Source organism: Triticum urartu, chromosome 5, assembly GCF_003073215.2.
Source record: "Triticum urartu cultivar G1812 chromosome 5, Tu2.1, whole genome shotgun sequence".
Classification (NCBI taxonomy): domain Eukaryota; kingdom Viridiplantae; phylum Streptophyta; class Magnoliopsida; order Poales; family Poaceae; genus Triticum; species Triticum urartu.
Genome location: NC_053026.1, coordinates 582,943,026 through 582,970,088, shown reverse-complemented (window position 1 = coordinate 582,970,088; position 27,063 = coordinate 582,943,026). Strand labels below are relative to the sequence as shown.

The following is a 27,063-nucleotide window of genomic DNA, read 5'->3' as shown; positions in this document are numbered from 1 at the left end:
TGTAATTTTCTCCACTGTATTTTTCCTAGTCATTCCACTTTTTATCAAGTTTCAACTGCATTATTTTTCAAGCTTGGACTGCATCTTCTATTGGCGCCTACTGCGCCTTCTAGCAACATTTTATCGTGTAGTTTTTTTATACTACATTTTCTATTGGATGTCTAGTATATGTTTTGGCAATTTTCTAATGCATTTTTATCTACCGCCTATACCCACTCTTAACGGGTTAATTTCCACGAACTGGTAAACTATTAAACATTCACTAAGTAAGTAGTTGCTCCTATGAAATTGTACAACACACAATCATGTAGATTATGTTCCCCTGGTCTCTGAACATCTTGTGCGAAATCTGTAACTTTCTTTTGGCTGGTCTAGTCCGCACCGTCCCGTGGTACCAACAAGAGGTGACTTACTGGCATCTTAAAGGATCACAAGCTTGTCAAAGTAGAAAAGACCATCAAATGCAAGTTCTTAAGACCTTTATTTATGAACTTGTGCGCACTAGAATAAAATCATTTGTGCTCCCAGACAATAATTAGTGATGTTCGTAATCTTTAGTCTGACATGCATCTTTAATGCACGAGCAATGCCATGTATCCAGCAGGAGAGGAGGTAGGGTTCCCTTAGGTTTTTGAAAAATAAAAAAAATAAAAAAAATCATCAAAGCTTGATTTCAAAGTGAATAAGAAGGATCTGAACTTAGTTTTCCATTTTCATATTTTAAACGTGTTTTTAATGGTTTTCTATTAAGGCATATTTTTCTCAAAAAATGTAAAAATATGATGATTAATTCAATAAATAGTGAGACTAGGAATCTACACTATATAGATTGAATAGGTGTTATTAAAAATATACTTAGCTCATTTGGAGTAGGTCCAAAAAAACTTGATTACAAATGGAGCTCATTTGAAGCACATTTCTCATGTCTATAAATTTTACCACGCAAAAGAGATCGGATTGATCACCTAACTTTTATAATAGTTCAACAAACTTTGTAACATCACACCACAGGGCAATGGACTTCAAATGTTGGTTCAAATTCAAATTTTACCTCAAATTCAAATTTTGCCTCAAATTCAAATTGGAATATTTGACATGTTACTGTTATTGGAATATTTGATCTGTTATTGGAATACTTGATCAAATGATGGACTATCTTCATTCAAATGTTTTTCTTGCTCTGTTATTGGAATATTTGATCAAATGATGGACTATTTGCTCTTTTTGCTTATTCTTTGTAGCATGTCTGACCAGTGAAGCAACACTGAAGCAGCATGTGTGATCACTGCAGCACCTAAACTCATAGCTCACAACATCTAAAAAGAACTAATCATACACCACAGGCAAATTTAAGGACAGACAAATGTAGATAGCATAATACATTACTACCATAGATTCAGTTCATCACATCATAAACAACCACATTAAGTTTACCAAAAGTAACCCAAAAGATAAAGATAAAACATGTTGCCACATTCAGTTCATCACATCACACCGGAGTCAGGGCCTTCGCGAGGGCAGCATGCTGCCCCCTGATCATGTAGTCCTCCCCGCGAATCGCTACATCCTCTGCATGATCGAAGCGGCCATCCTTTGGCTTTGGCTTGGTGGTGCAGTAGGGGCAGTGCCACTTCTTGATCTTGCGGTTGTAGAAGGAAGCAACTCCCTTGGCCTTGATCTTCTCCACCTCCTTCATTGTGAAGGACGCGGCATTGCCCTTGTACATATCTTCTCCAGAATTATACTTCACACATGAATGAGTTACATTAATACATTATAGATTCATGTACACCATGTCAAAGGAACTAAATGAACAATCCAAATTTCAAGTAGGCTTACCTCATATTCTTCGTCGTCACTGTACTCTGGATCGTACGGGTCGAACCCAGTAAGGGCTAGCTTCCTCTTATTCCCCACAGAACCATCCTCCTGAATATACAATTACATCCATTACTAGTAAATACAGAAGCCAACTAATAATTTAGGTATGCACACATGACACATTGATCATGTTATCCATACTATGATCCTATTTGCATTTTCCATTGTCATGCACACACATTGAACAACAAAGATAATATAACTACATATTGTGGACAAATTTATATACCGATGAATCAAGTAAGTTCTTAATCAATTGATAGGTACATCAAAATTAATGCATTCCATTTGGGCAAATGACATTCAAAACACCAATTTGTGTAGCATTCAAAAACAAATCTAAGCATACATGTCTGTAGCATTCAAAAACAAATCTAAGCATACATCCCTATCTCTCATTAAGATCTGTCTAGCATTTTTGCAACGAATGTAATCCAAAAAACTCCCATACAAAAAAACCCACCCCCATAAAGAAAACTCCATCCCTCAAACCAACTACTCTAACCATCTAATCTAAATATTGCAACTAGGGTACAAGCAAATGGAAGTACCTCCTGTACCACCTTCTCCTCGCTAGGATGCGCATCTGGATGGACTGCGCCGCTCGACGCCGTCAGCTTCGACAGTACCGAGGTGGAGCCCGCCACCTCCTTCTCCACATCCACAGCCGCGACAACGGTTGCGAGTTTCCCCGCACCACCTTGGACGCCGCCAACGTCCTGCACTGCATCTGCTGCCGCGGTCACCGTGCCCTGCAGATCTCTAACCGTTGCGCCGGCGTCGCCACGAGCGTCCGCCATGAGGGAGGCGATGAAGGTGAGGACGAGGATGCGGTGGGGGAGAGCGAGATGGTGCGGTGAAGGAGGGCGAGACGACGCATTGGGAGAGAAGGAGACGATGCGGCAGGAAGGGGATTTGGGGTGAAATGGTAGGGGCGACGCGGTTCCCCCTCTTATACGATGGGACGTTTCTGGCATGTTCCACGGACACGTGCTACCCCACGACCGCGGTCAGTAGCATGCACGCCTATGCGGCCCACTAGTCAGAGTTAACGGTCAAGCCATTGACCCGATGGCAACGTCCAGTTTGCACAGTTTTAGCCAAGGAAGTGGGGAAAAGTGAGCAAAAGTTAAGATCGTGGGGATGAATGAGTATAACTAAGGAACCAGAGGCACAGATGTAAAAATCTTTTTTTTTAAGTCAAACTTAGCAAACTTTGATCAAGTTTATAGAGAAAAATGTCAATATCTACAATACCAACATTACGAAAATATAACTCATAATGTGTCCAACGAAATGCATTTGGTATTCTAGATGTACCTATTTTTCTCTTTATAAACATGATCAAAATTTGTAAAGTTTTTTATTTGTGAGGGAAAGTTTGTAAAGTTTGACTTTTGAGAAAATCTATACGCACTACAATATAAAACAGAGAGAGTATTAATCTAGTATTACCTGAGTATTCTAAAGTAAGGTGGTGGAAATACATGCATATATTAGGACTCGTGTTTTTGCTTAAATCGGCAAGAATAGCGTTGGCGTGTAAAGCTGCCCACTTGATCATGCATCCACACCTTGATTCAAATACTAAGATGAATGAAGAGAAGTTTCTAACACTTTTTGTCATGGGCATCAGGCAACCAGCCAACTAGTGGCTGCTTTCTTTTGTAGGTTATATATTTGCATAGGGATTACCGTGACCGGCAAATCTGGTCATTTTGATGTAGATGTGTTTTTCATACATACATCAAACTAAATATCGTCTAAGTGACCGCGCGGGTGGCAGGTCATACAGGTGATTCTACCAAAGAACTAGGCTCATATGTGTGTCAGGTAAGTCAACAGTCAACACATTGCAAGCAAATTTATATTTGGTAACAGCTGGATCAGATGAAGCTGTAGCATATCGGATAGCCTGAAATCACTTGTGCCAAGACATGCCGGTCTTGGAAGATATGTCCATTACTAATCCTAGAGGTCAGCAACAAGGCATGTCAGTCGCCTGCAGAGAAAGTTAGGAGCAGAATGTTGCAGAGACACCGTCGGTATTGTGAAAGGCTCCCGAGACACAACACACAACACAACCAAGAAACCTTCATGTTGTGCAAACAAAACAACAGGGTGACAACTTAGGGATTTGGCTATGAGACTACCTCCTGATACCCGCTATTCTCAGACTTAGATGGCGATGTCTTCTATCAACCAAAATCGTCAATGCCACTCACACCGTCTTTGCCTATGTAACTCATTGTGTCTTTTCTTTAAGTGTCTCTTGTTTTTCTTTTTTGCGGGTGAAAGTGTCGCTTGTTGCATGCAACAAACATTCAACTACATATGTGCATACTGAGACTAAGGTTGTAAGGAGATGTATATGCATAGCTGAATTGACTGAGTAGCATGGGTACATGAGGAGGGTAATAGATGAGGAGACAATGACCCCCTCAACTCGTTTTTTTCTTCTGAATTCAAAAGCACGTGCAATGCCAGATCGACGTGAGCAGAGCACACACGCGTACGGATAATTGGTTTGGTCCTTTTTCTTGGAAGAGGAATAATTTAATTATCCTCCCTCGGTCTCTACATCTTGATGATGCACACAACCAAATTTTTACAAGCGAAGTGCATAAAGAGGCCATAAAAGGTGAGTGGTTGACTGATTATGCGAGAGAATGTCTACAATACGCAAATGTTAACACCCACGTGTGGCACGAAGCAACATGGCCCAAACGCCTCCATTATCATCCATTTTGCCACGTCAAAACAGATGACATCAGCGGGAATTTTTTTGGTTTTCGGTTTAAAAATGTTTTATCTCCTAATTAAAAAATGTAATTAAAAATCCATTTTCACCATTAAATCCGTCTCGACGAGATCTTCAAAACTAGATCCCATGTTGATATGTTTTGATGAACTTTTTTATGGCCAAAGTTGTCATGATGTTTACACTATAGTTGCCATAGTGTTTACACTAAAGTTGCCATGACATGTTTTATCTATTTTTTTCTTTTAGATTTAAAGCTACCGTTGTATTTTCAACTACTTTTTACGACAATTTTTATTAATTGACCATGGCAATTTTTAGTAATTAACCACTGCAAATTTAATGCATGGATCATGGCAATTTTTAGTAATCCATCATGACAAATTTAGTTTATAGATCATGGAAATTTTAGTATTTTGTATGGCAATTCCAGTACTTTGACCATGGAAATTATTTTTTGTATGAACCATGGCAAATTTAAGTGCATGCATCATGGTAAATTTAAGTAATTCATCATGGAAATTTTAGTTTATGGTTCATGGCAAGTCTAGTTTCTTAATTCCCCGTTTTATAATATGTCAAAATTTACTTTTAAAGGTAGAAAAAAAATAGCTGAAACATATCATGGCAACTTCAGTGTAAACACCATGGCAATTCATGTGCAATAGACATGGCAACTTTTAACCCAAAAAAGAGTCGTCAAAACATTGATATGAGATCTTGTTTCAAAAATCTTGTCGCGATGGATTTAATGGTGAAAACAGATCTTCAATCAGATTTTTCATTTAAGAGATAAAACATTTTAAAAGCTGAAAATCCAAAAAGATTCCCATATACATGCATACGGTGACATGACGCAATCTGTGTGTTATATGGCGTGTGGGCGGGTGTTGCTCCCATCATGCGTGTGAACGTTATCAGCGTCCCTACAATATCAATGAAGCTATCGAATAGCAATGGCCAGTCCAACAACCAATAAATGCCAATTTACAGTTCTCTGGAAAACCATCTTCATCTTCCAAGCAAAGCCTCAAGAAAGGGGATCCACATGTACTGATGTTGTCGGATCTATGATGAGCAATAAAGGGTACGTGGCATATGATCTGATCCATTCAAGGCAGAGAACCCAACTCATCAGAACATGCAAAATGTTTAATAACAAGTAAAAAAAGCACGTACAGGACTAACCCAGCACACGTGTCATACCCATAGGAGCCGTATTTTTTTTCTAGAAAAACAGAAAAATAGATCCCTTGCATGGTTAGTTTCTTACCTATGTAGGAGTATTACTAAGACTGGGTATATGGTGGTGGCTTAGCTAGTTCTTGTGAGAGAAGTGAATACAACTTACAATTATGATTCTCAAGCAAGTTTTGTTGGTAATTAGGTCATCGTTCATGATCAAGGAAACACCGTGGTTCCATTTAGTACAATGGATACTCAAATTACTCACCAGATACATATTATATATTGTTCAACTAGTCAAGAACAAAAGGATGTAATCATCTATTAAGATACAAAGATCTCTAAATTTGGAGCCTCCTGGTACATCTATATATTTTTTTTGCATTTATGGCCTCACATGTCAGAGAGATAATCGGTTGTGCATTGTGGTTGGGCCTATACGCATGAAACATGACTTGCTGATCAATAGGTAAATCTTAAAATCCATAAATGTTTTTATTGTTTAATTTTTTGAAATTCAGGGAACTTCTTTTATATCCAGAAACATTTTGGTAAATTGATGAGTATTTTTAAAATTAGCGAACATTTTTGAATTTGGGGAGCATTTTTTTGAAATTTAAGAACATTTACCACATTTGCGATCATTTTCTAAATTCATGAATATTTAATTCATAAATATTTTTCAAATACTAACCATTTTTTATAATGTTTTTAAAAAATTGTGATCATTTTAGTTTTTAACATTTTAAATATTTTCTCTACGTTCTTTTTCAATTTTCACATTGACAAATTAGATGAGATATCAACCAACAAACCAAATCTCCAGAAATTATTATTACAGGATATTGGTATTGTCATTACACAAGGAGCAACCTTTGTTCCTAAAAAATATAACCTCTTTTGGCTAGTCTAGTCCGCTCCGTCCCATGGTACCAACAAGAGGTTATTTAGAAACATGTATTACATACATATTTTGGCATGAGCTAATTGTATCAAATAAAAATAGGATTTAATGGCATCTCAAAGGATCACAAGCTTGTCAAAGTAGAAATGACCATCAAATGCAAGTTCTTAAAACCATTAATTATGAACTTGTGGGGACTGGAATAAAATCAATGTGTTCCCAGACATTAATTAGTGTTGTTCATAATCTCTAGTTTGCTATGCATCGTTAATGCACGAGCAATGACATGTAGCCAGAAGTATGTACAATGTTGCCTTGTAGAGTTAACATTACACAGTTAATTTCTAGTCGTGCATACAAGCAGTGGCCGACCTACGGCTGGGCCAACCTGTGCCCTGGCCCGCCTAGGCCATGCAAATTTATGTAATACACACCTACTATTATGGCATGAAATAAGAAGCTAGTAGTAATTTCCTTCAGCTAGGCTCCACTGGCCCGTCCAGCAATTTGGGTGAAGCTCTGCCACTGCATACAAGCATTGTTCAGAATTTATTATACGATAGTGGTAGGGGGACCCATGATTCCATAGTCCTGAATATATTGTTTCCACCACCCACCTAGATGGAGCAAAAATCCAAGACATAGTTGGTTATGTAGATTATTTGTTGGTTAGTTAGGTTGTTGCGGTGCTCATTTTACTTCATTTTGGAAGAACTGTAAAAGTTTCATGGTAAGATAAAAAAGTATCCCGAACAGTGGCGGGGCTATGGGCCGATTGTTGAGCGGGCCAGACACAGAAACTACACTGAACACTTGATTTTTAGGCCCAGTTTTTCTGTCTTCCTTCCCTATTTTCTCCTGGGCTGGGCGGGCCAAGGCCCAGTTTGGCCCTCACGTAGCTCCGCCCCTGATCCCGAATACATCCAACCAACCAAAAGTGACCACACCGGTAGTTGTATAAGAGAAAAGGTAATTTTAGATCTACGTCCAGAATTGGTTTAGCATAAATTTCACAAAATTCTCTTCAAAGGAACCTGTGGTGGGTGTATGTTGCTCTTGAACGAAGTTTATGTCAAAACTAGTTCCAAATAGGAAGAGTCTAGCTGGGAACTATTAGTCAAGAACTTGGATATAAGAAACTCTAATAAGCTCATTTTAGACCATGCATAAGGCCATCATGTATATTCATTAAGACTAAAAGGCGAAACTTGTTGAAAAGAAGGCAAAAGCAGCTCAATCCGGTAGGTATTTGTAAGATCTTGTCAGTGGAAGGTACACTTCGGCCAAAAAAATTATAGACACATGAATGCAAGGAGTAGCCGCTTTCATGAAATATGTATGTGGTTCGTTTAAAACATCAGACTAGTCAAGGTTGTGTCTGGTGTGAGCAACATGTAACTACATATCGATCTGAGGTAACTCTGAATGCCATATATTTCCATATCAAACCCATGAAAGATGATCATGCGTAACTTGTCCATCATTCTTGCTATTGTAGCTCTATCATGGTCTCTCTTTTTGTTAGTAGCGCCTAATACCTTTTGCCATAAAAGAACCTATATACGAAGCTCAAGATGTCGAGAAGATGTATAAGTGGGGTTTTTTTGGCGGGGCGGTATGGCTTTGATCAGATATGAGTCCAAAAGCAATGCGTTGCTCAAGAAACCTTGTGTACTTCAGAGACAACGTTAGGTGCATGACTTAGAGTGGGATACAAGAGTGTAGATACTGAAAGCACACATATTTTAAAAAGGAATATGGAGTTTCTAGAAGTAAGAATGTGGATGAGGAATTAATGCCCCATATTTGTGGATAGATGCAAGACATAATACAATAGGTGTACGTATGAAAGATCATATGGGTAAAAGACATATTGGTTGGTGCATGTCTAGCAACTTCATTAGTTCAGTATAAAACATCATTGCTTGTCCATACATGTGGATTCTCCTGCGTGCATGGGTACCACCCATGTTAACAAGGTGGAGCCATCTGGTCGGGACAATGTGTTGCTCACTCACATGGACACACTATGGTACACAAGTGTTGACTCATGTTACATGCTCTATTCCATTCATCAGAGGGATCTCTGCAACATTGGATTAGGTGCACGTACACTCGTGCAGCGAACATACTCGTAGATCCTCATATTCGTGTAGCTGTGCAGAACAGATTAATTATATTGGCCTCCTATCCTCAAAGAGATGTTTGAGTTGATCTTGAGATGTCCCTGATGATTTTCTTAACTAGGACATCAAGATGATACTAGGCCATTTCATTGTGCTAAATTCATGTACATGCTCTCGCCAAAAATTGGTGGAAATCTTACAAAACATAACCAAGGTTTCTCTGGTTGGTAGCATGTAATCTTTGCTCGATTCCTTATGCTACATGCCTATCTTTGTTAACCCTTTGCCATATGCACTAAGCTATGCTCTATAGTGTTTCATGTTGTTAGTTTTTGGCGTGTAGGATGAGGGTCAGGTAACTCCAACCCAGTGCTCGCATCGCCCACCGAGGGACCAACTTGGGCGAAACCCTACCGTGTCTTCGTCTTCTCTCCTCCCATCCCGTGTCCCCATTGTCGCTAGAGGACACTAGTGGTGGTGGGGATGCATTCTCGTGCACCAACCTCTCATGTTGGGAGCTCTCCAGTCGCGGAGCTTGGACGTTGGGGCATCAACCTGGGGCACCCTAGGCGGTTGTCCTGATGCTGTGCTGCATGGCCGGTGGTGGCCGTCGCTGGTGGCCGCGTGTGGCAATGGGCCTCCAATGCTCATATCTAGCAGCGGTAGCTTGAGGCTGGTCGGTGATGGCAGCAACAAAGCGACAACGACTGCCTGAAGACGTGTGGTGGAAGGCCGTGACTACAACTCTTGGCGCCGTTGTTGATTCCGGCTTCTACCACATGGCATCTAGATCTTGTGCATGAAATGGATCTTAACTGCATGCGGCTCATTGTGTTCTATGACAGTCATGTGCTCGCACAACATATTTGGTCACGTGGTGATATCCATGCCAAGGATATGCACATGAGCGCCTACCTTCGGCTATAAATGCCATGGAATGGTTTGTATTTCAATTTTTGTGACCATGGTATGTGGATTCCTTTCCATACAACTTGTTATTCCACAAAAGATAGCGGCAACAGACGATATCTTAACCTTGGTAGTGCTCTTCGAGCATCGGGTTTCAAGCTCGGGGGTGAAAACCTATGCTATGACCTTCGACGGGTGCACCTAGCAATGGCGATGTTTTACGTGTCATGTCCTTGTTTAAGACATTGCTTTCGAGTTTGTTCAGACATGCAATTCAGAGTGAAAACCCAAGATTTGTAAGTCATTGGCCGATTGCTTGTATCTGTGTTGGTATTTCCCCGAAGAGGAAGAGATGATGCAGCACAACAATAGTAGGTATTTCCCTCAGTAATGAAACCAACGCTATCAATCCAGTAGGAGAACCAAACAACACTATGTAAACAACACCTGCAAACAAACAATAAAAATTTGCAACCCAACACGTAAGAGGGGTTGTCAATCCCTCAATAGCATTGAGATATATTAAATTGTATGAGATCTGATAAATAGATCTAACAAAAACACACAAAGAATTGCAGCAAGGTATTTTTTATTTTAATATGATAGGAAATAGACCTGGGGCCGTAGTTTTCACTAAAGGCTTCTCTCAAGAAAATAGCATACGGTGGGTAACAAATTACTGTTGGGCAATTGATAGAAAATCGAATAATCATGGAAACATCCAAAGCAATGATCATGTATATAGACATCACGTTCAAGATTAGTAGACGAAATGATTCCGCATCTACTACTATTACTCCACACATCGATCGCTATCCAGCATGCATCTAGTGTATTAAGTTCATGAAAAAAATAGAGTAATGCTTTAAGAATGATGACATGATGTAGACAAGATAAACTCATGTATGAATAAACCCCATCCTGTTACCCTTAATAGCAACATTACATGTGTGTCATGTCTCTTTCTGTCATTGAGATTGAGCACCGCAAGATCGAACCCATTACAAAGCACATCTTCCCATGGCAAGATAAATCAATCTTATTGGCCAAACCAAACCAATAAATCGGAGAAGAAATACAAGGCTATAACAATCATGAATAAAATAGTTCATCAAAGACTCAATTAATATTCGTGAATAGAACTGATCATAAACCCACAATTCATCGGATCCCAACAAACACACCGCACAAAAGAGTTACATCAAATAGATCTCCAAAAACATCAAGGAGAACATTGTCTTGAAGATCAAAAAGAAAGAAGAATTCATCTAGCTACTAGCTATGGACCCGCTGGTTTGTGGTAGACTACTCACGCATCATCGGAGGGGCAACAAGGATGATGAAGAACCCATCCGTGATCGTTGCCCCCTCTGGCAGAGTGCCGGAAAAGGCCTCTAGATAGTATCTCGTGGTTTCGGAACTTGCGGTGGTGGAAAAAGGTGTTTCGTCGACCCCCTAGGGTTTTTGAGATTTTATATTTATAAAGGCGGGAGTAGGTCAAGGCGGTTCATGTGGGCTCCACTATCCACCAGGGCGCGCCGGAGGCCCCTGGTGGGCCCTGGTGCCTAGTGGGCCCCATGAGCCTCCTCTCGTGTACTCTAGAAGCTTCCAGGGTCCTTTATCACCAGAAAAAAATCTTCAAAAAGTTTAGTGGCATCTGGACTTTGTTTGGTGTTGATTTTCTGCGATGTAAAAAACAAGCAAAAAGCCAGCAACTGGCACTGGGTACTATGTCAATAGGTTAGTCCCAAAAAATGATATAACGTTGCAAGTAAATGTATATAAAACATTCAGGATTGATACCATAACAGCATGGAACAAAAAAAATTGATACGTTGGAGACGTATCATTGGGGCTTTCTTTGTTTCTTCTTCTTCTTCTTATCCCTTTTGGCTATGTGCAACTTTGATATCTCGATTATGTTGATAGTGTGACGTTGTAGATCCCAAGTGTAATTGGTATCATCTTTATATTAATCTATTACCCTTTGTCAAAAAAGGATGAGGCTCTCGTAAGGACAAAAAGAAAGAAAATAGAGTATCCTAATTAGCTCTCTCTCAACACCTGGTATCATCTTAATATTAATCTATTACCTGAGTATAGGCGGTGGAAGTGCATTCATATATTAGGACTTACTTTTTTGTTTAAACCGGCAAGAATAGCGCCGGCGTGCAAGGCTGCCCACTTGATAATGCATCCACACCTTGATTCAAATACGAAGATGAACGAAGAGAAGTTGCTAACGCCTTTTGTCGTGGGTTCTAGGCAACCAATCAACTAGTGGGCTGCTTTCTTTTTTAGGTTATTTGCCTAGGAATTATCGTGATCGGCAAATCCGGTCATTTTGATTTAGATGTGTTTTCCATACATCTATCGAACTAAAGATCGCGCAAGCCACTGTGTGGCAGGTCATGTAGATGATTCTACCAAAGAACTAGGCTCATATGCATGTCAGATCAATCAACACATTGCAAGCGATCGTCTAAATTATGTTGTATTAAGCCAAGCAGTACACTGAGTTGTACAGAACTTATATTTGGCAACAGCTACATGAGCCGGCTCTGTAGCATATTGGATGGCTTCAAATCACTTGTACCGAGGCATGCCGGTCTTGGAAGATATGACCATTCCTAATCCCAGAGATCAGCGACAAAGGCTATGGAATGCGCGCAGAGAAAATTAGGAGCAGGACGTCACATGGAGATCCACGGTATAGTGAAAGTCTCCTGAGATCAATGTGGCAACTTAGAGATCTAGCTAAGAGACTACCTCCCGATGCCCTCTATTCTCAGACTCAAATGACGATGTCTTTTTATCAACCAAACCATCAAAACCACTCACATCTCGTCTTTGCTTCTGAAACTCATCGTCTGTTTTCCAGTTGTCTCATGTTGCGCAGAACAAACATTCATCTGCCTATATGTTGAGATTAAAGGTTTGTAAGGAGATGTATAAATGGGTAGCCGAATTGACCGTGTAGCATTCACACGAGGAGGGTGTATAAGGAAGCAATGACCCCCTCAAGTCATTTTTTCTCAAGCGTGTGATGCAAGATTGACGTGAGCAGAACACACACACAAGAACACTTAAAGTGGTACTTCTTTTTTCTTGTGTCTATATACTTATTTTCCTTGGAACAGGAAGAATTTAATTATCATCGCTCGTTCTCTGCATCTTGAAGTGCATCAAGAGGCGATAAAATATCATCTTGATGCAGTAGGTGAAATTTCTGTGTCTCCTTGAGAGCGATTTGATTCCTATAAATAAAACATCCAATTTGTTCTTAGCACAATTAAGGATTGCGACACTTGCTGCACAATTGCACTTTTGTTACAACTAGATGATACCCTGCGCGTTGCTTCGAGAATTTAACAAATAATTTGATGTTTTAAAACATGAGAAAGTTTATGAAACATAGTAGAATTTGGTGATTTTTCTTTGAAATAAATATTGTTTAGAGCAAACATATATATTTTTTGATAAAAAATCCAAAAATGAGTGTGATTTTTGCTCTGTTAATTTATTACCTTGACAATATATTGGCGAGGTGATATGTGATGAAAACAACGTTGAGTAGAGACAGTGGAGACATCTCCACCCTTGGCTAAACTTAAAACATTGATAACAACTATATATGTGCATTCATAAAAAAATTGGCCGCATAGATTGGAAAAGAAAACTAGAATGATGTGGTTGCTTGACATGGCACAAAAAAATAGTTAATGGTTATTTGTGATAGGTTGCATGTGCATGAAGAGTTAGTGGGAGCATGTGCATGAAGAGTTAGTGGGAAAGAGTTTTTACATGGTGGACCGACTTGATGATGTGGATAGGTTGCATGTTAAGATAAATAACATAATGGGGATGAATCTCTTAGGTATATAGGATTTAAGTTCTTGCAATTATTCCGATGATCAAACAAAGCATCAAACAATCTTTACAACTTCTACAGTGAATACTTGCTGAAATCCATTGGCCAATTCCTTATGCTCCTATGCGAGACTCTTAATTGCCGAAAAGGGCTATAATAAATATCCTACACTTGTGGGTTATCAAAGGACATCGGTCCCAAGCTCATGCCAAATGACTACAAGAAGGCTAAAGAGGAATATGAGGGAAATTACAAGTGAGACTCCTTTGCTTGAGGATGTCACAGTGACGTTTTTTACGGGGAACATGAGATATTTATTGCTCTGACAATGGGTTATATTCAACTAATAAAGGATGGGAGATATCATACACTACTAGAAAAAAGGCTATAGATGATATGGACACTAATGGCGCACCGTGTATGTGATGCGCCACTGCTATATATATTACTAATGGCCACCTGATGTGTGGTGCGCCATTAGTAGTTTTGAAAAAAAAATGTTAGTAATGGCGCATCATGGGATAGTGTGCCATTACTAGTTGACATAGTAATGGCGCACCATACCCACCATGTGCCATTAGGATTTTTTGAAAAAATAAATAAAAAAATTGTTAGTAATGGCGCATCAGTGGACGGTGCGCCATTACTAGTTTTAGTAATGGCCCACCGTCCACTGATACGCCATTACTAGTTTTAGTAATGGCGCACCGTCTACCGGTGCGCCATTACTAACAATTTTTTTTTCAAAACTACTAATGGCGCACCACACACCAGGTGCGCCATTAGTAATATATTTAGCACCAGGGTTACTAATGGCGCACCTGATGTGTGGTGCGCCATTAGTAACCCTGATGCTAAATGCACCCTCCCCCGGGACCGCCTTTTCAGTAAAAAAATAAAAGAAAATGATGGAAATGTCAAAAAAAATCCATGTGATATGTGGTCTAGTTGTTGGAAAAATTTACAAATATGAATTTTGACTTTATTTGCAAAATTTCTCTGGAATTTAGTAAAATGGGCATAACTTTTGCATACGAACTCGGATTAAAAAGTTTTTTATATGAAAAATCATCTACTCGAAAAGTTACATCCGAATTGAATCGGGTGAACCTTGTTCAACATCTCCAAAAGCCCCAAAAACCTAACAGAACGAAAGATACGGGGCTTTTAAGATCTAGAGGGGGGGAAATGGAAAAAAAACCAAACTTACTAGTGGCGCACCATTTGCTAGGTGCGCCACTAGTAACAGAAAAAAATTGGTTTAAAAAAAATTTGGATTTTTTTTCAAAATATGATACGTAATATGACCGGGATGTTTGAAATATTTTTTCAAAATTTCATCATACTCATGAATATGAACAAAGTCCTAGACAACAACAAGGTTTAATAGGATTGATATGATAGATATATCAACAAGTGCTTGTGAAGTGAGTTGGTGCTGGGGCTGGATAGAACTATGAAGTTAAGCGTGCTTTGGCTGAAGTAGTGTGAGGATGGGTGACTTTTCGGGAAGTTTGACCACAGAGTGTGATTTAACTTGAGATTAAGCATATTGATCCGAGATTAAGCTATAGTGACCTGAGACTAAGAAAAAAATGAAAAAAAATTGTTTGGTGCGCCAATATATCAGATACTAATGGCGTGGTACTAGTGGCGCACCTGTAGTGCGTCATTAGTAGCCAAAACAGATGCGCCACTAGTAGGCATTTTTCTAGTAGTGATATGAAGGACGGGGCAACCAACATGCGGTGTGATCCTTGGTTCTACCACAATTAGCTAAAACATCTGAACAATTGAACAAACAACAAGACGCAACAAAGACCATGCAACAAACCTCATCACGTAGGACCATCCTGACTCTCGCCAAGCCATCCGCTTTCAGAGGATAGCGCCGTCCATCCCAGAGGATCACATCCGGCGGTGCGGGCTTGGACTTTTCCACCTGGGTTGAAGTTTCACTTTGAGTTCCCACTAGCCACTTGATCTAGTCTGGGAAAGTAGGAACTGTAACCGATAGAGCCTCATCTAGGGCATTCCGTTTGCACAAATGCTAGCTGGTTTTGTAAAGCTTCTGTCAGGGTTTGTGAAGCTTCCAACTGGTTGTTTCTTTTCTTTATTTTTGCTGGGGTTTTCCTTTGTTTTTTGTTTTTTGTTTTTCTCCTTTTCTCCTTTTTATTTTTATTTTGGATTTAATATTTGATTCAAATTCATGAAAATTTTCAAATTCACAAAGTATTTAAAATTTTGTGAACATGTTTTAAATTATGATTTTTTATTGATTTCGCAAACATTTTTTGGGTTCATGAACATTTTTAAATTAGTGAATTTTATTTGAATTAACAAACTTTTTTGAATTAGTGAGCTTTTTAAAAAAATCTTGAACTTTTTTCGGATCCGCGAACATTTTTTAATTCATGACCTTCTTTTAAATTCATGATTTTTGTCGAAATTCGTGTTCTTTTAAGTGAAGGAATTTTTTTGGACTCAAGATTTTCTTAAAACTGTTTGAATATACTAAAATTTATAATCTATTAAAAAACTAAGATTGTTTTTTTTTTCTAAACTATTACGACCGATCGAGCAAGCTATCTGGGCCATCTCTACTCTCGGGCGCTGAAGGCCGCCAAGGAGGAGGTCTCCTTTGCTAAAAAAAGGAGGAGGTCTCCCAGTCTCCCAGAGTAGTGACGACGACGCTAACCCTACTGGTCGCCGGAGCGAAGCCGAGTGCCGGTGCCCCGCGCTGCCACGCCCCATCCCTCCCCAGGCCTGCCGACACCCAACCTGAAGCCCTCCGTACAGCACCGGCGTACGATCCCGTCCCGCCTCTTCGGGTGCTCTTCAGTCGTCAGGCAGCTAGCTCAGTGCGACAGAGGCACCCACATCCGGCAAGCACGGGCGGCGTACGCAGCACTCCACGGGGAGTCGGCGAAGGCAGCAGCATCGTGAGTGTTCCGGATTCCGATCCTTCACAATTTCTGATTTTCCCGGTTGAGAATAGAGGATCCTTCACAATTTCTGATTCCGATCCTTAAATTTATCGATTGATTCATTGTTGGCTGTTTGCATTAGGTTCGTTTGTTGGGTTGAGACTTGGTAGAGCACAGTGGTAGTGGGCAAAAGAAGAGGATCAAGAGAAGCAGTGTTGAATTTTATGCATTTCAGCTTCTGCATCCAACCTTTTTGTATCAAACATCCACTATCAAGTCTTGTATTACTGTGAATTTCCATTTCTTATACTGTTCTCACCAAAACCTGATTGAATGATTGCTGCCTGCTTGCTGAACATGAGAAAAACAGACAGTGGCTTCCTATTTTCCATCACAGCCCAGCCAATCATCAACTTTGTATGATTGTATCGATGCTTGCTAAATATGTGCAAAAGACTCTGTTACTTGCTTGTTTAGTACTGTAGAGTTCTTGTGCAGACAAGGTGTTTGATTAAATGCATCTGAGATGAACATCAGGACCCAGGTGCTTTTGGTGTTTATAGATTGTTCTGTTTTTTTTTTTTACCCTTTTAGCATCAGAAATGATTTGTTCTTGTCACTCTCACAATACATGCTGAAGTTAGATATAGATTTCAGTACTTCGCTCTGTTATTTTACCCTCCTTGTGCTTTACCATGGAGCAGGTTAATCCATCGTAGAACCACATAAAGAGGCTGTTGCAGTAGCAGTCGGAATGAAATTCAGAGTTGTTTGCAGGAAGGTGTACGATTACGTGAGGTACGATCTGAAAGAGATCGCCTTCCCGTCTTCTCTGCCACACCCTCCGGGCACCAAGAGGCGCCCTAAGCTAACACTGAAAGAAAAATGGTGTTTCCTCAAGGAGGCAACTAGGCTCTATGGGGCTTCCTGGGTTAGGGACATCGGTCCCGAGCTCAGGCCCAACGACTACAAGAAGGCCGAAGAGGAATCATACCCCAGCAACAGTGAGGAGGGGAAAACTAAAAGTGAGCCTACTGTGCTTGAGGATCTCGCGGTGGCAGCGAGGGGTGGGGGCGAGACTTTGAAGCCAGCGCTGCGGCGCATATACATGACACGCGCCTCAACCTACACAAGTGCAGTGAAGAACTATGTGGAGACCTATCAGGAAGGGCTGAAGGATTTGTTGGACGAGAAGGCTGCTGGGAAGGGTCACCAGCCAGGCAATGAGCCAAGGAGATCATTGATGTCGCCTCCACCCCCGCAATCATCGTCATGAACTTGTTTCAGTTTTCTGGGGAAATGTTATCATTAGGACTCGCAGTTTAACGTTCATATGTACTCTTGTCAGAGTGGACAGCTCTGTAGTCGGGTGGAACAGATAGTGATGCTTATCACATATCCTAAAAACAATCTTTTATGCTTAGGTCTGTTCTTGCTTGTTTCAGTTGATGCTCAGACAAACAAAACGTGATGCTTAGACAAACAAAAAGAAAACATAGTATGCTAATTAGATCTGTCTTTCCGATTGATTTTTCAATCATGTACATGACAAATACCATGGGGGCGTTAGAATGAGCCATGTGCAAACTCTAGAATGAGGCCTACCTAGTAAAGTTACAACTAACGGCCTCACAGGGTCGAGTTAGAAGAGTCACGGTGAGATCGGTCGGCGATTTCGAAGATGAAGACAGCGAGAACTGCTCGTCCAGTCGGAGGATTCCTACGCCCAAGGACCAGACGACCAAGGCCTCACAAACACGTCGACGCTGACAGCATCGGTCTGTAGATGGGCCACACCCACCTCCCGTCCTTGTCCTCTAGCCTGTGTAGCGACCCAGGTGTCTGAATAAGGACCAAGTGGACTGAAGTGCTCCGAAATTTGGGGCCCTGTCAATTGGCGGTCATGTTTGGTCACACGGGCTGCTTGTCCCTGGTTCTAGGCCTAATTCATCCCGATGTCTGCTATTCTCAAAACTCTTAATTGTTTACTACTCCCTCCGAAATTTGGGGCCCTTTAGTAGTCATATATCCGTATGACTACTACATACGGATGTACGTAGATATATTTTAAAGTGTAGATTCACTCATTTTGCTTCGTATGTAGTTATTTGTTGAAATGCCTAGAAAGACAAATATTTAGGAACAGAAGGAGTAGTGAGTACATACCATGAACGTTACCATCACAACTTGTTCCTACCAATCGATCGTCGAAGATATATATAGAAAGAGGACCGTAATAATGGCACATGGTGGAGCAATATTATACCCACACGTACGTTTAGTTATACTAAGACTTGATGTATGGTGGTTGATGGTCTCTAGCTTAGCTAGTCTAATGGGAACCGGGAGTGTTCCAATTCGCAAGGAAGTAGAGTAGGTAGCTAGGTCTTTTTTGTGGGATAGTAGCTAGGTCATTAATCATTATCATTATCATATTTGCAAATATTTCTATGCAGGAAGCAGCTTGTTCCATCAATTCCAATAAACGCTCACGTTCATCACCGGCTACCACACACGTGGATCAGAGCAATTGTTCCAGAGTAAGGCACTGCAATCACGTGCATACATGATACATCAGTAGTCATCAAGAGTCATGGCCTTGTGTAAACCAGCAAGAACAATGGTCGCATGTAAGGCTGCTCCGCCTAGCGGGGCGGGCTATTCTGTTGTCGCGGCAGACATATCGAGCACGCGCTAAGCCACTTGATCATGCTTCAGGCCACCGGCCAACTAAAGTTCTTTGCTTAGGGGTCATCGTGATCAAAGTCGGCCACTTTGATCAAGATGCATTTTCCATACATCCGCCAAACTAAAGACCATACAAGTGACCACATGGCAGCTCATATGGACCATTTTACCCAATAAAACAGGTTCAGATGTGTCATATATGTGTAAATGTTAGCATCAATTTGACAAGTGTTTCATGAATTGAAAGTAATTTTTTGTTCGAGCATAAGAAGATTATCTGTATTCTTCAGTAAACCAAACACCAGGCCAAGTTGTAGAGCAGTTTTTTTTTTTGAATTTTCACCGGGGAGGGAGAGAATTCCCCCACCTGAATTGTAATCATTTGCCTATAAGGCTTTGCAGCCTCGCAAGATGGGCTCAAGTGAACCAGAGGTACATGGGATATATGAGAGGAGAGATAAAATAAACAACACAACACACTGACGACATACAAGACGTCACACACAACAGGGGGAGAACAAGAAGGGAAACACAACACAATACAAAAAAGAGCACGGCCGGTGTAATCGAACGGCATCGGCCAGCCGAGACTAAACGAAGACACTGCACCGTCGACGTAATCGAAAGGCTCCGCGCAACCGAGACTGCACAACACCGCGACACCACCTGCATCACGAGGCACATTCGAAGGGTCACGCGAGGCCGAGATGATGCCACGCCACCTGTGTGTCACCGGCGTCGTCGAGGGGCATCGCCGAGCAAACCAAACCACGGCACTGTACCATCGACGGAATCGAAAGGCACCGCGCATCCAAGACTGCACAACGCCACAACACCACCTGTGTTGGGGGTACATTCAAAAGGACACACGAGGTCGAGACAACGCCACGGCACCTGTGTGCCACCGGCGAGATCGCAGGGCACTGCCTAGCAGAGACACACCAAGAAGCACTTGAGCACGAACATCGCCGAAGAAGAGCACAGACCCACCGTCGACCCCCAAGCCGGCCGCAACACCATCAACATCAACCACACTCCACCGACAACCGCCAGTCCGCCACCCACGCAAGCCGTCGGTTACCACCAACAGCCATGGTCTCCAAGACGACGTCTCCAAAAAGGTAGCGACGAACCTGCCGTCGTCGTCGTCCGATCTAGCAATACAAGATCTTGGGCTTACGCCCGGGGACACTCTCGGGGGATTTGGATGAACTGGACTCCTCAGCAATGCCCCCAAGGAGGTGAACGACACCAAAAATGCGCCGCCGTCACCGGCATCAACCACAGTTTTTGCAAGGATTTCTCTAGGAGCCAAACACGACCAAATCGACAATAGCATATTTCGAGTGCTACAAATCAGTTGGAGACGTAAGTTGCATCGAGGACAGCCAAAAGGCTATAATGTACAGACATTGAACGTTTGGAGGGGAACGTTGCTGGGAGAAGCCATGTTGTGAAAGTCTCTCGCGACGCGACAAAACTATGATCTGATGTGTATGGTAAGAGACTACATGCCGATGCTCTATAATCTCAGATTTTAAGGACAATGTTTGTTAACTACCAAAATATAAATAACATACGAATCGTCTTTGCATGTATAACTCATCATCTGTTTTCTTAAGTATCTCATGTTGTATAAAAGAAACTGAATACCACACGTATTCAACTACCTATATACTGAGATTAAGATTGTATCGAGATGTATATATGGATTGTTGAATCGACTAAGTAGCATGGGTAGATGAGCAGGGTGGATGAGAGATCACATGCAATATATACAAGACTCGTGAGCAAAACACAAATGTAAGAGTATTTGTTTCCTTTTTCTTGTGTACATATTTAGTTTTCTTGGAAGATGAAGAATTTAGTTATCATCTCCCAGTCACTATCAGAGTTGTGACATGGTAACCTTGATATCTTTTGGAACGTCATTACGAGAGTAATAAAGAAAGAATAACGTAGATAGGAAGGAGCGAGCCGAGCCCCAAGGATAATGAATTGGTATGCCGGCTGCTTACTTGAGCAAGAAGGAGGAATACCCACGATCTATCGGTCATTGTATCTCAATGATGCAAACAACCAAATTATTACAGGTTAGTGAAGTGCATAAAGGGAAAAAGAAAAGGCTAGTGACAATGAGAAAGATTATGTCTACAACATCAATGAAACTATCCAATGGCGACGACTAGTTCTGTTTAATTTCAATATCTCAACATTTCTTGGGAAAAATGTGAACAATTTTTCTTAAAAAATGCGAATAATGCTTGAAAATTGTGAAGAAATTTGGAAGTCGGACAAGCTTTTAAGACGTGAACAATTTTCGAGAAAATCGAAAACAAATTTGAGAAACATGAACAAACTTTTGAAATCCCAAACTTTGTTGAATTTTTTGCGATGATATTTTTTAAATATATACTGAAAAAATTGGAAATATACGCTGAACAAATTTTAAAATACACACTGAACTTTTTTGTGATATAGGTTGAACAATATCTAAATACACATTGAACATTTTTGTGATATATGTTAAAAATATATTTGAAACACATTTAAAAGTTTCTGATATATTCTAAAAAAATTAAAATACACGATGAAAATTATTTTAAATATGTCAAACATTTTCTTAATATAGGATGAACATTTCTTAAATACACGATGAACAATTCTGTGTATAACACAAATTGAAATTTGTATAATACACGGGAAAAATGATGAAAGGATTAAAAAAAGGAAAAACGTAAAACAAAACAAAATAAACTGAAACAAAAAAAGCAAAAAAAAAAGAAACAGAAAAGAGAAGCCGCTGAGCTACCGTGGGCCGGCTCAAACTGGGGCTTCGGGACGCTGAGCTTCAGCGAAGCCGCGTACTGCGGTCCGGTCTTCCCTGGTACCTTTAGTCCCACCTCGCCTGGTGAAGAGACGGGGTCGGAGAGCTTCGGCTATATAAGAGGCCGTCGCCGCGATCAGCAGCCCGCCTCGCCCTCTGCTACCTACACACAAACCCTAACCCTAGGCCTCGACAGCCATGTCCAGCGGCAACATTTACACCACCGTAATAGAAGACGTGGTGGCCAAGGTCCGTAAGGACTTCATCGCCGACGGGGCTGGCGACGCCGTCCTCAACGAGCTCCAGGCTCTCTGGGAGACGAAGTTGCTGCACTGTGGCGCAATCTCAGGGAACATCGACCGCAACAGGGCTCCCCCCGCCGGAGCGTCCGCTGGAGGCGCGACTCCACCGGTGCACGATCTCAACGTGCCCTACGAGGCCACGTCCGAGGAGTACGCCACCCCAACCGCCGACATGCTCTTCCCACCGACCCCGGTCCAGACACCACTTCCAGCTGGGATTGATACGGGGCCGTGGGACTACGCCCCATCGCCGATCGGTGACATGAGAAACGGGATGGGGATGACGAACGGGGCTGATCGAGAGACTGGCCGCCCAAGCCCTTTCATGCAACCTCCATCGCCCTGGATGAATCAGAGACCACTGGGGCTTGATGTGAACCTTGCCTTCGCTTATGAGGACCTAGAAGACCGGTTGATGCAACCCCAGCCACTGACGACCAAGGATTTTCTCATGATGTCTTGTGGAAAACGGAAGAGGGATGAATATCCTTCAGCTGGTTCATTTGTGCCACAACAGGATGGATGTGCAGACCAGGTTGCGGGTGGTGTTGATGATGATGAACCTCCTCTTAATGAAGATGACGATGACGACGATGATGACATAGATGATGACTTTGATGAGACGCAGCACCTTGTCCTTGCACAATTTGACAAGATAACAAGGACAAAGAATCGCTGGAAGTGCGCTTTGAAGGGTGGAATCATGCATTTGAACGGCAGAGATGTTCTATTCAACAAGGCTTCGGGAGAGTTTGATTTTTGAATTTCATGTCATGGTAATTAAAGAGGATATTTTAGGTGCCTGCTGTATCTACTGTCTTTAACACAAGGAAGGGAAGGTGACAAAAGAATACTGGAATTGTGGCGAGTTTGGCACTATGAACATGTCTCGTGTTTTCCTGTTGATTGAGGCTTGCTTGGCCCACTTGGTTTGTTGACCATAACTCATGTCACTGTCTTCAAGCTGGTGGGACGATCTTAGCTCATAAAGTGGTAGGTTTTTGTTGACCTAGCCTGTAATGTGGTAGTTTTTTGCTATATACTCGAGTCGAGGTAGAAGTAGTCACGGTGAGATCAGTCAGCGATCTCAGAGATGAAGACAAAGAGACACGCTCGTCCAGCCGGAGGACTCCTACGCCGAAGGACCAGCCGACCAAGACGTCACAAACACGTTGTTGCTGACCGCATCGGCCTGTAGATGGTCCATGCTCACCTCCAGTCATTGTCCTCTAGCTGGTCCAGTGACCCAGGTTGGCCCTTTGTGGATCCGTCCCTGGTTTGTCTGAACAAGGACCGACTGAACTGAAGTCCTCCGAAATTTGGGGCCGCCATTTGGGGGTCATGTTTGGTCACACGGGCTGCTTGTCCCCTGGTTCTAGGCCTAATTCATCCTGATGTCTGCTATTCTCAAAACTCTTTGTCGTTTACTAGTGAGTACATACCATGAACACTACCATGCATCACATAGTTCCCTTCTGATATCTGTTCCTACCAATCAATCATCGAAGATATATATATATATAGAAAGAGGGCCGTAATGACGACACATGAAGGGGCAGTACTATACCCACACGCACGTTTAGTTATACTAAGACTTGATGTATGGTGGTTGATGGTCTCTAGCTTAGCTAGTCTAATGGGAACCGGGAATATTCCAATTTGCAAGGAAGTAGGGGTAGGTAGCTAGGTCATTAATCATAATCATGATCGTATTTGCAGACTGTTTCTCTGCAGGAAGCACCTTGTCCCACCATTTCGAATAAAGACTCAAGTTCATCACCGGCTACCATGCGCATGGATCAGAGCAATTGTTCCAGAGACAGGCACTGCAATCAGTGCGTGCATACATGATACGCCAGTAGTCATCAAGAGTCATGGCCTTGTTTAAACCAGCAAGAACAATGGTCGCATGTAAGGCTGCTCCGCCTAGCGGGGTGGGCTATTCTGTTGTCGCGGCAGACATATTGAGCACGCGCTAAGCCACTCGATCATACTTCAGGCCACCGGTCAATTGAAGTTCTTTTCTTAGGGATCATCATGGTCAAATCCGGTCATTTTGATCAAGATGCCTTTTCCATACAGCTCCGCCAATAAAGTAGGTTCAAATGTGTGTCTATGTGTACATGTTAGCATGAATTTGTCAAGTGTTTGATGTCTTGAAAGTAAATTTTTGTTTGAGCATAGGAAGATTATTTGTATTATTCAGTAAACCAAACACTAGGCCAACTTGTAGAGCAGTTATATTCAACAACAGGTTAATAAAGAATAAAACAAATCGACAATAGCATATTTTGAGTGCTTCAAATCAGTTAGAGACGTAAGTTGCATTGAGGACAACCAAAGGGTTATAATGTACAGACATTGAACTTTTGGAGCTGATCGTTGCTGAGAAAAGCAATGTTGTGAAAGTCTCTCGCGACGCGGCAAAACTATATGAAGGTTTGTCGAAGTGCAAACATCAGGGTGACAATTTCTAAAAGAAATTCTTTGAAAAAACTTGAGCTTTATTCATTTGCAATAATCATTACATCGTTTATGAGGATCGGTACAATTTCATTATGTGGCTCCTCAAACACACTAAAAAATACACGGAAAAATATGATGAAAAGATAAAAAAATGATAAACGTAAAATAAAATAAACAGAAAGAGAAAAAAAAGAAAAAGGGAAAAAAGAAACAGAAAAGAGTAGAAACAGCAGAGCTACCATGGGGCGGCCGAAACTGGGGCTTCGGGAGGCTGGGCTTCAGCGAACCCACATACTACTGCGGTCCGGTCCTCCCTCAAATCAGTGGTTCCTTTAGTCCCACCTCGCCTGATGAAGACAAGGTGTCGGAGAGCTTCGGCTATATAAGAGGCCGCCCCCTGGATCTGCAGCCCGTCTCGCCCTCGCTACCTAGCACACAAACCCTAACCCTAGGCCTCCCGCGCAATCCCTAACCTTAGCACGTCCACCGTCATGGCCAGCGGCAACGCGTCCACCGTCTACCTCTCCGTCGTCGAGGAAGTCCTCGCCAAAGTTCGTAAGGAGTTCATCACCTCCGGCGTTGGCGACGCCGTCCTCAACGAGCTCCAGTCTCTCTGGGAGACGAAGTTGCTGCACTGTGGCGCAATCTCAGGGAACACCGACCGCAACAGGGCTCCCCCCGCGTCCGCTTCACCCGTGCGCGACCTCAACGTGCCCTACGAGGCCACGTCCGAGGAGTACGCCACCCCAACCGCCGACATGCTCTTCCCACCGACGCCGCTGCAGACACCGATCCAGACACCGCTTGAAGCTGGGATCGATACGGGGCCGTTGGACTATGCCCCATCGCCGATCAGTGCCATGAGAAACGGGATGGGGATGATGAACGGGGCTGATCCAGAGACTGGCCGCCCAAGCCCTTTCATGCAACCTCCGTCGCCCTGGATGAATCAGAGACCACTGGGGCTTGATGTCAACCTTGCTTTTGCTTATGATGAGGAGATCCGGATGATGATGCAACCCCAGCCACTGACGACCAAGGATTTTCTCATGATGTCTTGTGGAAAACGGAAGAGGGATGAATATCCTTCAGCTGGTTCATTTGTGCCACAACAGGATGGATGTGCAGACCAGGTTGCGGTTCATTATGATGCAACCCCAGACTACAATACCCCTGGGGAATCTTCGGAATATCAAACTCCCACACCTGCTGTTGCAACACCAAAGCCAAGAAACGATACAGCGGGTGGTGAAGATGATGATGAACCTCCTCTTAATGAAGATGACGACGACGATGACGACATAGATGATGACTTTGATGAGACGCAGCACCTTGTCCTCGCACAATTTGACAAGATAACAAGGACAAAGAATCGCTGGAAGTGCACTTTGAAGGGTGGAATCATGCATTTGAACGGCAGAGATGTTCTATTCAACAAGGCTTCAGGAGAGTTTGATTTTTGAATTTTATTTCATGGTGATTAAAGATGATGTTTTAGGTGCCTGCTGTATCTACTGTCTTTAACACAAGGAAGGGAAGGTGACAAAAGAGTACTGGAGTTGTGGCGAGTTTGGCACTATGATCGTGTCTCGTGTTTTCCTGTTGATTGAGGCTTGGTTAACCACTTGGTCTGCTTACCATAACTCATGTGTCACTGTAAAAATGGTACAGTTGGTACGATTGTGGACATTTACTTGAGATGGTCACTTAAAGCTGCTGGGACGATCTTCTGGTGGGACGATCTTAGCTCATAAAAATCATCAAGAAAAAAGTAGTGGCTGCAGAGTTGTACGGAGAAAAGGGAAAGAGAGAAGGGACTGCCTATTCTTAAGTCGACTGATTTTTATTTGGGGTTAAGTCGAATTTCTGTCATATGATGTGCTTCCACGTGTCTTGTTTTGATTTTTGATGTTGTCATATGAATCTGAAAGCTGAATGACCAATGATAGACAGAAAGATGACTGAAAACTTTACAAGAACTGAACACTGAAAAACCTGAAGATAGATAGAGAAGAGGACTGAATAAACGAGACTCAAAGGTGGTTGAGAAACATTTACTAAAGACTGAACAAATATGACTTGGAAGGAAATAAATGGAGAAGGAAAGAGTCAAGAGAGACACCCAGGAATAGACTACCAGAATGAGATCAATAGTGTGCAACTATTGCCCAAAACTGAACTGACAACTATCACTGAAACAACTGACATGACTGAAG

General features: G+C 42.0%; 2 protein-coding genes across 3 annotated transcripts; both read left to right on the top strand.

The window, feature by feature from the left end:
• Window positions 1-16,334: 16,334 nt before the first annotated feature.
• Window positions 16,335-18,065, top strand: LOC125507457 (the record flags this gene model as incomplete). The annotated part of the gene is made up of 2 exons (XM_048672032.1): window positions 16,335-16,579; window positions 17,342-18,065. Coding segments are annotated over 2 exons (744 nt in total), but the record flags the coding sequence as incomplete, so codon positions are not given.
• A 4,170-nt stretch (window positions 18,066-22,235) lies between these two features.
• On the top strand, window positions 22,236-26,765 carry LOC125506138 (transcription initiation factor IIA subunit 1-like). 2 transcript variants are annotated; one of them, XM_048671003.1, is made up of 2 exons: window positions 22,236-22,916; window positions 25,981-26,765. In XM_048671003.1, exons 1-2 carry the CDS (start codon window positions 22,278-22,280, stop codon window positions 26,308-26,310), a joined length of 969 nt encoding a protein of 322 aa, XP_048526960.1. In that variant the 5' UTR covers window positions 22,236-22,277; the 3' UTR covers window positions 26,311-26,765. The 2 variants fall into 2 exon arrangements, with proteins under 2 accessions (XP_048526960.1, XP_048526959.1); XM_048671002.1 differs by lacking the exon at window positions 22,236-22,916 and having other exon boundaries at window positions 24,940-26,765.
• Window positions 26,766-27,063: the final 298 nt, after the last annotated feature.